Below are 12,251 nucleotides of genomic sequence, written 5' to 3'. Positions count from 1 at the left end.
GAGGAGTTTTCAAAAGGCAAAAAAAAAAAAAAAAAAAAAAAAAAAAAAAAAAACAAAAGGTTTGCACTACTCCCACGTGAGTGGGTTTATTTCCCACTCGGTGACCACTCTTCGAGTCCCTATATACAATTCTTTAGGTATCCAGTGAATCCTTATATGTTGAATTACTTTGAGAACTTATATTCCGACCCATCGAAAGCCTTTTGTCTTTATATTTAAGGACTTCATTTAGTGTCTCCGTTAAAGATGCCATTACATGCCCAAAAGGCAACTTGTTTAATAAAGACAACTTTCACTATTCACAGTGATATATTTATATTAGAAGACAACAATTTGAGCTAAACCATAAACATATAAACATATAAATGAAGAAGAGGAAGAATATCCTTAAATATCGAAGTGTGAAGATTTTCTCATAACTTACAAGTTACAATCATCAAACTTTTTGATCTATTCAAACAACAACATTATTTTATGTTCCAGTTTAAACGGTAAAAGCCCAAAGAAAGTTCCAAACTAGGTCCTGTCATCGGGCCCAAACAAACGCCACCTGAACTTAACCCACCAATTGCCAAGCAATCAGAAGTCGGAACCATCACCACCACTTGCTTAGATAGTCCAACAGGGCACATTCTGGTAAGACATCCCATCCAACTCTTTGCACTCTTTTGATACAATAATATATATATTATATAATGTTAATGATTTCTAAAGTGGCATCTTTAATTATTATAAATACGTGAAATTCAAGTTAGATCTAAGATTGTGAACAAATAAAACACAGCCACACAAATCAAGATTTGAAATTTTGGATTTTGTCTTAGTTGTTGTATTTTACTATGTTGAAAAGAATATTATGCAAAGATATTAACATGTGGATTAAAAATAATAATTACAAACATCAGTTAGGTCAATTGATAAAATCAATGTTTTCATTCCTGTGCGTAAGTACTCGTTTGAGTGGTTCAGGGTTATCTTAAGCTAACAAAAAAAGGTCTTGCCTTAGTAATTTAAATAATATTTCGGTTAATTCCTTTCTTTGCTAACATTCTATTATATAGTATGAGAACATGCTACCAAGGTCATAAGCCCAATAAATAAGAGATTCTAGCGTACGGGTGGTCAAACTAACAAGGTCATAAGCCGCGGTCACAAAATCGTTGGCGTGCTACTCATACTATGTATATTATCATATATATCTTGTTGTGATGTGAATTACTAAGCAGTAACGTTTAATATATCGTTAACTATGTGTTAGAATTAAATGGCTTCATCTATTATGCAAGTGCATCATGCTCACATTCTTTCTAATAAAAATAAGACCCGACAACTCATGCGGATCTCATTTAAAAAAAAAAAAAAGAACCAAATGAATTACAAAAATTTATATTTTTTATATTATTGAAAAATTGAAAAGACAGTAATACGTTGTAATCCCGTAATATGTGTGGAGCTTGTCCCTTGTTATTCCTAATATTCCTCCCACAAACCCAAATGGGGACACACGTGCGAGGTCCGACAACAGTCCTCCACATGCTTGACCCGTCCATTTTCCAACCTCACCCCACCACTCTGAAACGCCAACAGAGAGAGAAAGAGGAGAGGGAAAGAATAGAGAGAGCGTAAAAAGCAAAAAGAAAGAAAAAAAATGGAGAATGACTAGTCTCTGTCTCTGTATCTCTCTCACATATTCAACAGATCCCACCCAAAAAGCAAAAGAGCGCTCTCTCTGCTTCTCTCACTACCCCTTCAGCAGTTTCTCTCTCTAGAATGGACGAGACCGCTTCTTCTTCATCCTTATCACTTTGATCTCTCCTTCTCACCAAACCCAATGAATCCCTCGTCCACTGCTTCCATCTGAGAGGCATTTTATATTTATTTTCCAATTTATTTGTTTTTTTTTTCTTACAAAATATGAGCATTTTTGGGGTTGTGAGTCATCTTCTTCCTTCTCAAGAGGTAAACTTTCTCTCTCACCCTCTTACCATCCCACCTCCGCCGACATTGTTAAGGGTTTTCTGATGCTTTTTGTTTATGCTCTCACTTCTGTATATTTTTCTGGTTTCTCCATCTTTTTGCTCTGTTTTATTTTCTGGGAAATCTGATGAAAATAAAAGAGAAAAAAAAATTGGAAACTGCAAAATTTAAGTTTCTTAAGTTCCTGATAGGAAAGTAATGTTCTGGATTTAGTCACAAATATTTTTGCTTTTCTGGGTTCACAGAAAAGCAAAATCATTTGGGTGTCCATGTTTTGTTTTTCACTTTTCCACATTTTCTCGGCATCCAAACACATTATATGAAAAGTACCTTCGATTCTCTCACTGTTCTGTTTGTGTTTTATGACTTTGGGTTGTTGTGGTTTCAGATCTGAAGCCTGGATTTTTCTCCGCTGCTGCGAAAGGTTACTGTTTAAACCCCAATTTAAAGATCTAAGATTCTCTAATCTATTGTTAGTTAATTAAATAAATAATTAATCAATGATTTCAGATGTGTATGCGTTTTGTTTGCCTAGGTTTTTGGTTCTGAGATCTTAACATGGTAATTTGTAGTATTTTATTTGTTTGGTTTAGATAATGTGGTTGCTGTTTTGGATATTCCTAGAATTTAGGTCGCTTTTGCTTGACTAGGCTTTTGGTTTTCCTTGTACCTAACGACTACTTAATTTTGTTTTTCCGATGTTTTAGGTTTCTGGGAACATTTGAATTAATTCAAAACTAGTTCCTTAACCTTATTTAAACCAACCGTTCAACTTCAACTTCTTCATTTTTACCATCTGGGCATCTCTGGTTTTCAACCAGAAAGATGCAGAGACCTCCATCGGAAGACTTTGCTTTGAAGGAGACCAAACCCCACCTCGGTGGGGGGAGGATCTCCGGTGACAAGCTTACGAGCACTTATGACCTCGTTGAGCAGATGCAGTACCTATATGTCCGGGTTGTTAAGGCGAAGGACTTGCCCGCGAAAGATGTTACTGGTAGCTGTGACCCTTATGTGGAAGTTAGGCTTGGGAATTACAGAGGCGCTACTCGACATTTTGAGAAGAAGACAAATCCGGAGTGGAACCAGGTTTTTGCATTTTCGAAAGATCGTATTCAGGCTACGGTTCTTGAGGTCATTGTGAAGGACAAGGATGTTGTGAAGGACGATTTGATAGGCCGAGTTGCTTTTGACCTGAATGAGGTTCCAAAACGTGTTCCTCCTGACAGTCCTCTGGCACCACAGTGGTATAGATTGGAAGATCATAGGGCGAACAAGGCTAGGGGAGAGCTGATGTTGGCTGTATGGATGGGCACCCAAGCCGATGAAGCTTTTCCCGAAGCATGGCATTCCGATGCTGCCACAATTAGCGGAGCTGACAGTCTTTCAAATATCCGATCAAAGGTGTATCTCTCTCCTAAGCTTTGGTATTTGAGGGTTAATGTGATTGAAGCTCAGGATTTGATACCAAGTGATAAGGGTAGGTATCCTGAAGTTTATGTGAAGGCCATCCTGGGAAATCAAGCTTTGAGGACTAGGGTTTCTCCAAGCAGAAGCATAAATCCCATGTGGAACGAAGATCTAATGTTTGTAGCATCAGAACCTTTTGAGGAGCCCTTGATTTTGAGTGTGGAGGACAGAATTGCACCTAACAAGGATGAAATTCTGGGGAGATGTGCTATTCCTCTGCAGTATGTGCACCGACGGTATGATCATAAACCTGTAAACACTAGCTGGCACAATCTTGAGAAACATGTTACTGTAGAAGGGGAAAAGAAAAAGGAAATCAAGTTTGCAAGCAGGATTCATATGAGGATCTGTCTGGAAGGTGGTTACCATGTCCTCGATGAATCAACACACTATAGTAGCGATCTTCGACCGACAGCAAAACCGTTGTGGAAGTCCAGCATTGGGGTCCTTGAAGTGGGGATTCTGAATGCTCAGGGATTGATGCCAATGAAGACCAAGGACGGGAGAGGTACAACAGATGCTTATTGTGTGGCGAAATACGGGCAGAAATGGGTTCGAACAAGAACCATTATTGATAGCTTTACGCCCAAGTGGAATGAGCAGTACACATGGGAAGTCTATGATCCTTGTACTGTCATAACAATTGGGGTATTTGATAACTGTCATCTGCATGGGGGAGAAAAGGCCAGGGATGCAAGAATTGGGAAGGTAAGGATTCGTCTCTCCACCCTTGAGACTGATCGGGTTTATACACACTCGTACCCTCTTTTGGTTCTGCACCCAAATGGTGTAAAGAAGATGGGTGAAATTCATATGGCCGTGAGGTTCACTTGCTCTTCTCTGCTTAACATGATGCACATGTACTCACAGCCACTGCTGCCAAAAATGCACTATATTCATCCATTAACTGTAAGTCAGCTCGATAGCTTGAGGCACCAGGCTACTCAGATTGTATCAATGAGGCTGAGTCGTGCTGAACCTCCGTTGAGGAATGAAGTGGTTGAGTACATGCTGGATGTGGGCTCCCACATGTGGAGTATGAGAAGAAGCAAAGCTAACTTCTTCAGGATTATGAATGTTTTGGGTGGGATAATTGCTGTTGGAAAATGGTTTGACCAAATCTGCAATTGGAAAAACCCCATTACTACCGTGCTCATTCACATCTTGTTTATTATACTGGTCATGTACCCGGAGCTGATATTGCCTACAATTTTCCTCTACCTCTTCTTGATTGGAGTTTGGTATTACAGATGGAGGCCTAGGCACCCTCCTCACATGGACACTCGTCTGTCTCATGCAGATTCTGCACATCCTGATGAACTTGATGAAGAGTTTGATACATTCCCTACTTCACGGCCTTCTGACATAGTGAGGATGCGATATGATAGGTTGAGGAGTATTGCAGGGAGAATTCAGACAGTGGTTGGTGACTTGGCTACTCAAGGGGAGAGGCTGCAATCTTTACTGAGCTGGAGAGATCCAAGAGCGACCGCTTTGTTCGTGCTTTTCTGTCTGATTGCAGCGATTATCTTGTATGTTACACCGTTCCAGGTTGTGGCTCTTCTTACTGGATTTTATGTGCTGAGACACCCCAGATTCCGTCACAAGCTTCCCTCAGTGCCACTGAATTTCTTCAGGAGGTTGCCGGCTAGAACTGACTGCATGCTGTGAGGAAGACCGTTTTATTTATTTTGAGTTGCCTTTGAGTGGCAGGGCATTCTACTTTGCGCTATATTGTGTTTAGTTACTGAAGAAGATGCAGTACCTCATTGAGCTGTTTCGTGTTGAATGCTTAGCTGCAACGAGGAGCATCGAGAGCGCGACGCTTCTGGTATATGATGTATTTAGACCTCGTCTTGAAGGTGACTAGTTTTCCGCAAAAAACTTCTATCTAAGGTGACTAGTTTATGTCCATTTGTAATTTTGTAGGCTGTGATTGGAATGTTGAACCATTTTATGCTTAATTACTTCTTCAGTATTTTTGAACTCACGTTTTGATAAGCCCATCAGGTTGAACATCTGTTTCGGTGTCTTTTCGGGGTTTTGGTGTGGCGATTTGGTTGTCTTTTTCGTACACATGACCTGTGGGAAAGAATAATAGTGTTGAGATTTGATGCGTAATGTTTAAGAGTAGGTTATGAAAGAACATTGCTTGGCTCCTTATCACGAACGAAATTATTCGATTCAAAGCGTAAAAAGAATGTTTATGCACGCGTCGAAATGTGATTTGTCAGTAAGGACGAATGATCGGAGTAAATGAGCCGAATATTTTCTATTATTTTTGGACGACATAGCTCTCACAAGATGTAGGCTACCTGCCCCTTGAATTTATTATTATTAAGGGAAGAGGGATTGAAATTATTAATAAAAGGGAATTTTAAACATGGGGCGACGAGTGAAAATTTAACACATTATCCATTAGAATTTTGTACATGTGTGACAGCGATATAATACTATGTATAATGCATGTGTATATTATATAGCATAACCAATTTATTAAATGCATGTGACGATGAAGTGTTTGGATAGCGACTCAAATGATTAAGCAAAAACAGGGACACTTGGTATATGACCTATTTAATTCGAGTTAGTCTATTTTAGTTGGGTATAAAATTCAAGTTCTGGGGACAGACAAAGATTGCTCATGCAGTTTAATCTTATTTTTCATCTCCTTAACATTTGTTTCAAGAATCATGTCGGTTGGTTGGGTGGTGTGTCAGTTTTCTACTTTTACAAATGAACAGATTCACCGTTATATGCCGTCTCGGTCAAATAATACATACATGATAATGCATTACTAGATGAAAACGTATTGGTGACGATGAATTCATTCTACTTAAGTTGTTAACATGCTTTCGATTATGAGTTCCTCTTCTCGTAAATTAGAGTGCTTCGTAATATAAGGGCATAAAAGAACAAAGACTGAATTAAATTCTGCAATGATCATGAAATCCAGCATGCACTTCCACTCCCCCGTGCGAGCATAAAATTATAGAGGGTCTAAAGTTGAGTAATTGTAGAGTAAAAGTTACCTTAAAATGAATGGGCATTGATTCTTGGAACTCTATGGCTGTTTGTTTCTGAGTTCTAGGTAGGTTGGCCGTTGGCGTACCTGTCTTATTTATTTAATTTTTTTTAATTAATTAATTAATTATTTTTAATTCTTACAACTTTTCTAAGTCTTGTTTTATTTGTTTTATAATTTTTAGAAGATGTTATAAAACTTAAAGGACAATGATTTTCAATTATTTTAGCAAATTATACATTATTTTTTATTTTTAGCTATTATATTGAATGAAAAACGATATGTGGCGAGGGTTAAACATGAGTATGTGTTGATCATTTTCCAACTTAGAACCTAATTTAGTTTCTTATCATTTTTTTTGGTCGATCTTATTAGTTTTCTTATCAAGGGATAGATGTCACCCGCTCTTCGATGAGACGAAGCAGACACCCCTCCCAGATCTTCAATGACAAAAGTACCCCCACACTTTTTATCCCTGTCCGTCAGATCTGGAATCTTAACAGGCAAAAAAGTCATTTAGGCGTCTGTGTGGGCTGTTTGAGTGTAGGCCTGATCCAAGCCGGAGGCTACATTGGACCCAAAAGCAGTAACCCAAACAAGAATGGCAAAATGGTAAATAAATCAAAATCAACACATTTTGTTAAGAATGGCAAAATGGTAAATAAATCAAAATCAAGCCAATTCACTGTAGATTATGAATAGTGCTAATTTCTCCCCAACTGTAGACTAAACTAATGATCAACTTCGATTGGACTTCCGAAATAATTTTTACATAACAATATTTTACATTACAGTGTGAGGGTATTTGGCGCAAATTACACAGTGGACTTAACACAATAATGTGATATCAAATTCATCATTTACGAAACTCAATGACTCAAATCTAATAGTAGACCGTATCATTAGTGACATTCTTTTTCTTTGATAAAAGCGGTACTCTAATCTAACCTAATATCAATTGCTAGAGAAAAATTCAAATTTGAATGCATGAAAAAAAACATATATGCTCTAGTTAATGTCACTATGTTCAAATCAGTGACCTCTTTCTCATTCTCTCTTTAATTTCCTTCTTGGACACTCTACATTGCCTATGCACTCATGTACAACACCAAACACATTCATCCTATGCACTCATGTACAACACCAAACACATTCATTCTTACCCTAAAAAAACACTTATTCTTTTTTCTAGTGGGAGACATTTGAGTTAGGTAGTTAGTTAGTTAGCTACTTGAGGTGGGTAGGTGGTTAACTATTTGCGCATGTAAGTAGGTAAAGTATATGAGCACATAAAGGTTGTGGCCATGAATATTAAGGTTTTAATAATGTTAAGAAAATTAAATTTGTAAACTAAATGATATGTTACTAATAAAAAACAAGCACGTTAATTAATATTTAAGTATAATTCAATCATCAACATCCACATAGTTTAGTTTACAAAATTTAATTTCCTTTGCATTATCCGGTTTGGAAACCCTTAAGGTTTTGGCACCTTAGTTTGAGATAAGCTATTGAGTCTTTTTAAAATAACAATAAGAAAAACAAGGATGTCATATATCACTAGATAACTTATTATAAAAGAAGATCTTTGTATATTCACTTCCACCAAAAATTTGACAGTATTGGTTGTTTTTTTTTTCCAGATGAAATAATATTACGAAGAAGATATTGCTCTTACCATATATCCGACTAGAAATCTTGTTACCTATTCAAAATGTTACCTCGGAAATATTTAAATATTGATGTGCTCTCGTGGCTTTGGGAGTGTTTTGTTATTCACACACACCATTTTTTACCTTTTATACGCTCTTCTTAATTTATGATCGTCGGATTAAATTAGTTGAAAATGATCAAAAGACAAAAATTCACAAAAAGTGTATAAAAGATAAAAAATAAATGTGTAGATCACTCTACTTTTTTTTTTCCAAAGTGAAAACAACTAATATTACAACGCATATCCACGCATAGGATGAGCGGTATCATCCGTCCCATTGATAATGTGATCAATAGAATTATGATTTAACTATATTTGTTCTAAAAATAAAAATAAAAGACAATTTTTTTTTATTTAAAAAAAAAAAGTATCAGTGCAATGCATTCACTAATGCAACGATGTTTTTATTACGAAGATTTTATTTAAGGGGTGTGATATCCACACACCCCATATTACTTCTCACACATCATTCTAATTTTCGGCCGTAGGATCGGATGAATTGAAAAAGATCAACGGACAAAAATTAACAAGAGGTGTGTGAAAAGTAATTTGAGGTGTATGGATAGCACATCCCTTTATTTAATTGTGCGGTTAACGCGCAAAAACAAAACAAGGACAAAAACCCCCGTAGTGGATTAGGGTTCAGTTATTTATTCTCTTTCAAACAAACAAAACAAAACAAAAGGTCATTTGTTCCCATGCACGCATGATAGTTTTTGTATGACTTAACATTTTTTAGTGCATACACATCTCATCCGGAAGCCAGTACATTTGCCTCCCATAAATCCCTCTTTTTTGCATGTAGTTGCACAATTGCTTGACCTGAAGCAAATGCCGCGGTATTTATGGCTTGGAGACTCACATGTCTTCGACGACTTCTCATTCTTCGATGACTTCTCTTTTGTCTTCCCCTCAGCAACCATTGGTCCCGTTCCTGCCAAACATGCATCGATATGTCAACCCATAAAATCCTGGTTTTCTTTTTCATCACCGGGAGAATGAGTATTTGAACTCAAAACTTCTTTCAATATATATAAATTTTATTTCATTGTTAGGCATAAAGATGAAGTTAAGATGAGGAAAGAGATAGATACCAATAGCCACCAGAAGGAGGAGGAGGATGAAGATAGTTGAAAACAAACGCCTGGAACGCTCCATCTTGATTTTTGGGGTGCGTGAGTGATCTTTGCACGCGTGTGAAATAAGTAAGATAAAGAAAGAGCTGTTGATTCAAAGAATTAACTTTGAAGGTCTTTATATAGAGTTTGTAGGAAAAAATTTAAGTGTATTTCCTTAAAGGGCGTTCTATGGTAAAAATAGAAGGGCTGAAAAAAATTTCATCTCCAAGAGGCAAGAACAAAACCCTATTTTAGCTCATCATTTTTTGGCATCCTACATTTGAGGAGAGATAGTGGCTCTATGTCTCCTCAAATGGAAATATTGCTTCAGGGTACAAAAAAGGAGTTCGAACTTGGAATTTTTAGCCTATTTCTGCACATCACCCCTCTCACCCTCACCACTAGACTACCAGTTGAAATTGTTCCTACATTTTCCCTATCACAATTGTCTCTTTCAGTGTTTTTTTTTGTTTTTTTGTATTCAAGCACATATATTTGATTTTTGTTCTACCTAGTTTGATACATAACCTTTTTTTTGGGTAAAGTTTTTATGGCCCAATCGAAAGGTGGATCAATACTTCAAGCGTTTGCTCATTTCCTTGAGAATCAAGCCCTCCTCTTGGAATGCTATATTTCATTGTTAGAATTTGCATGGTCATAATTGATTTGGTTGTTATCTAAACTACATATCAATAGAATTCTGATTGTCAACTAAAATTCTATAAAGTCAGCATTCCAACCCTCTAACCAAAACATATAACAAAAATAAAAATCAGGGGTAATATAGTAATTACATGAACACAAAATTTACTGTTTTTTAACATGAACCTCACAACTATGTAATACTAACATGCTTATTTAAAACTTAAAAATTAAATTAAAAATGGCATATATATACACATCGCCATCTCTCATATCCAAGTATCACACTATTCTTTCTTAGAACTACATCCGTGGTTTGATTCTCCTTTCGGAAGATATGCAAGCAGTCCATTCTAGATACAACCACACCCCTCATCAACCCAGAAAAAAACTTATCTACCATAGTCAATGTCTGTGATAGATTGCAATCTACTGCGGACACTGTGCCATTAGTAATCTAGATGTGATAAAGAGTCTCATTTTCTACCAAGGGTCTTGTCCATTGTCAAATGCAATATAACCACGGATTGTGCCTATATTAGATCAGGATCTAAAACCACGTGCTATGACCATTGTGGATTACAAATTGGTTACAGCCAATGCTCGTTATAAAAATTTTGTCAAAAAAAAAAAAAAATATTATAAATTAGTCAATAAATAAGCAAGTACATATATATAAAGATGTTTATATAGAAAATTGCACATTTACTTCAAAAAAAATTCACATATTCAAGTATTACACTAAAGTTAATGACAATATGAGTAGTTATAGTAAGAAATACCAAACCACTGAGTTATGCTAGAATGTACCAAAACATGTACAGACCTTGTCCCACACTCACAAAACTTAAATCCTAGTTCCAAACTTAGTCCTCCAATGATATTTGTCTCCTTTGCATTCGTTTCTTCAAGAGGACAAACATCTCCAGCAAGCCAATGCACATTTCATAAATGTAATAGTTGATATTTGAATTGTAAACCCTCGTGAATTTGAACCACCAACCACCTATGAGATAAACAAGGGAAAATATAAAGCTTAGAAATCAAAAACTCACGTCTCCAGAACATCATATACAGAAAAATTCAAATCCACAAAGTCATTTACACAAAAGGCAAGCAATAATGATCCAAGTGAGTACATGGTGCCTGTCGAAAATAATTGATCGCTAGAATTCACTGTTCCTTTTTTATTTCAAACCACCCGTCATAGATTGACTTTCTCACTAAAAGAATTTTGTGACATGAAAAATAGCAATGAAAATGTAGAAGAGTTTTGTAACATGAAAAATAACCGTGAACCTTCAGCGTGTATTGCAAAGCGAACCCCACTCTTCAACTGATTTAGCATAGTTGTAAATGCTAACCAATCACTAGCAGCACCTGAATTATAAGGACCAATAAGTCAAGGAATGTAACCATTGAAACTTCATTTAGCATCTGATACACTACATACCAACTCTTGTTCAACATCCAGTAAAGTGATAATCTTTAATTCTCCGACAACAGCAAACACATAAATATAACAAAATTCAATACCAAGACCGAGACTTATCACACCAAAGAAACACATCAACCAAACCCATTATCCCAACTTTAGAAATTCCAACTGTAACATCGAATTTTTGCCTCCACCCTCACAAAACCCTCAAAAGGTACCAATAAAAAAAATCTAAAATTCAGGGAGATTCACTTCAGATTGCAGAAGCCTTGTCTGACCCTTCCATCAACCTGTCATCAGTTGGACAACTTGTAGTGAATACAAAATGTGCTCTTGCTGCAATCACTGAAGTCCGGTGCACCCACGTCCGACGTCAAGCCAATGCTGTTGCTCACCGCTTAGCCAAGTTTAGTTTGAATGTTGGTAGTCAATGTGAATGGCTTACTACCCCTACTTTTATTCTCGACCTCCTTGGTCAAGTACAATAATCAAACAATCTTACCTCAAAATGCTTTTCAAGTCCTCCTTGGTCAAGATTGATCTCTAGAAGCTTCAGGCCTTACATCTAAACTAAACACGGGACTATCTCAAACAAAATCAAAATACAAAGTACAATCAAAACCCTTAAAATCAGCTTACCAACCCTAAATCTAATAATTTTAGGAAATACTATAGCACCAATTGAGAGAGGAATTGAGCTAATACCTAAAGATCGGAGAGAGAGATGAAAGTAAGAACGTTTCCTCGGCTCGGGGTTCCGAAAGAGAATTATAGGGAAAACTGATGGATTTATGCATCAGAAACGTGAATTAAAGATGACAAATAAAAAGGGTGGAAAATAAAACCTTTTTGTGGGCTTTGATTTCC

The 12,251-nt window shown here is 36.6% G+C and overlaps 2 protein-coding genes and 1 long non-coding RNA gene across 4 annotated transcripts; 1 reads left to right on the top strand and 2 right to left on the bottom strand.

Moving 5' to 3' along the window:
• The first annotated feature begins 1,504 nt into the window (after positions 1-1,504).
• On the top strand, positions 1,505-5,433 carry LOC137712098 (FT-interacting protein 3). Of its 2 annotated transcripts, XM_068451242.2 has the most exons (3): positions 1,505-1,959; positions 2,366-2,401; positions 2,685-5,433. In XM_068451242.2, the coding sequence occupies exon 3, from the start codon at positions 2,803-2,805 to the stop codon at positions 5,116-5,118; it is 2,316 nt and encodes a 771-aa protein (XP_068307343.2). In that variant the 5' UTR covers positions 1,505-1,959; positions 2,366-2,401; positions 2,685-2,802; the 3' UTR covers positions 5,119-5,433. The 2 variants fall into 2 exon arrangements, with proteins under 2 accessions (XP_068307343.2, XP_068307344.2); XM_068451243.2 differs by lacking the exon at positions 2,366-2,401 and having other exon boundaries at positions 1,651-1,959.
• Positions 5,434-8,731: 3,298 nt separating this feature from the next.
• LOC148691388 (defensin Ec-AMP-D1-like) lies at positions 8,732-9,397 on the bottom strand. Its single transcript, XM_088684541.1, has 2 exons — positions 9,281-9,397; positions 8,732-9,120 (listed from the first exon to the last, which is right to left on the bottom strand). Exons 1-2 carry the CDS (start codon positions 9,342-9,344, stop codon positions 8,912-8,914), a joined length of 273 nt encoding a protein of 90 aa, XP_088540667.1. The 5' UTR covers positions 9,345-9,397; the 3' UTR covers positions 8,732-8,911.
• A 1,239-nt stretch (positions 9,398-10,636) lies between these two features.
• LOC148691387 (uncharacterized) lies at positions 10,637-12,243 on the bottom strand. Its single transcript, XR_015955950.1, has 2 exons — positions 11,246-12,243; positions 10,637-10,952 (listed from the first exon to the last, which is right to left on the bottom strand). It is a non-coding gene; the product is annotated as an uncharacterized LOC148691387 (long non-coding RNA).
• Positions 12,244-12,251: the final 8 nt, after the last annotated feature.

This window comes from Pyrus communis, chromosome 14 (assembly GCF_041283825.1).
Source record: "Pyrus communis isolate YQ-2024b chromosome 14, ASM4128382v1, whole genome shotgun sequence".
NCBI classification, from domain to species: domain Eukaryota; kingdom Viridiplantae; phylum Streptophyta; class Magnoliopsida; order Rosales; family Rosaceae; genus Pyrus; species Pyrus communis.
This window is presented reverse-complemented; position numbering and strand designations above follow the sequence as displayed.

What these genes read in the sequence shown, in the direction of transcription:
- LOC137712098 (XM_068451242.2), top strand. Translation starts at nt 2,803, where the DNA reads ATGCAGAGACCTCCATCGGAAGACTTTGCTTTGAAGGAGACCAAACCC.
- LOC148691388 (XM_088684541.1), bottom strand. Translation starts at nt 9,344, where the DNA reads ATGGAGCGTTCCAGGCGTTTGTTTTCAACTATCTTCATCCTCCTCCTC. An exon ending in CCTCCTTCTGGTGGCTATTG is followed by an intron (nt 9,121 to 9,280) that starts GTATCTATCTCT and finishes CATGTTTGGCAG; the next exon opens with GAACGGGACCAATGGTTGCT.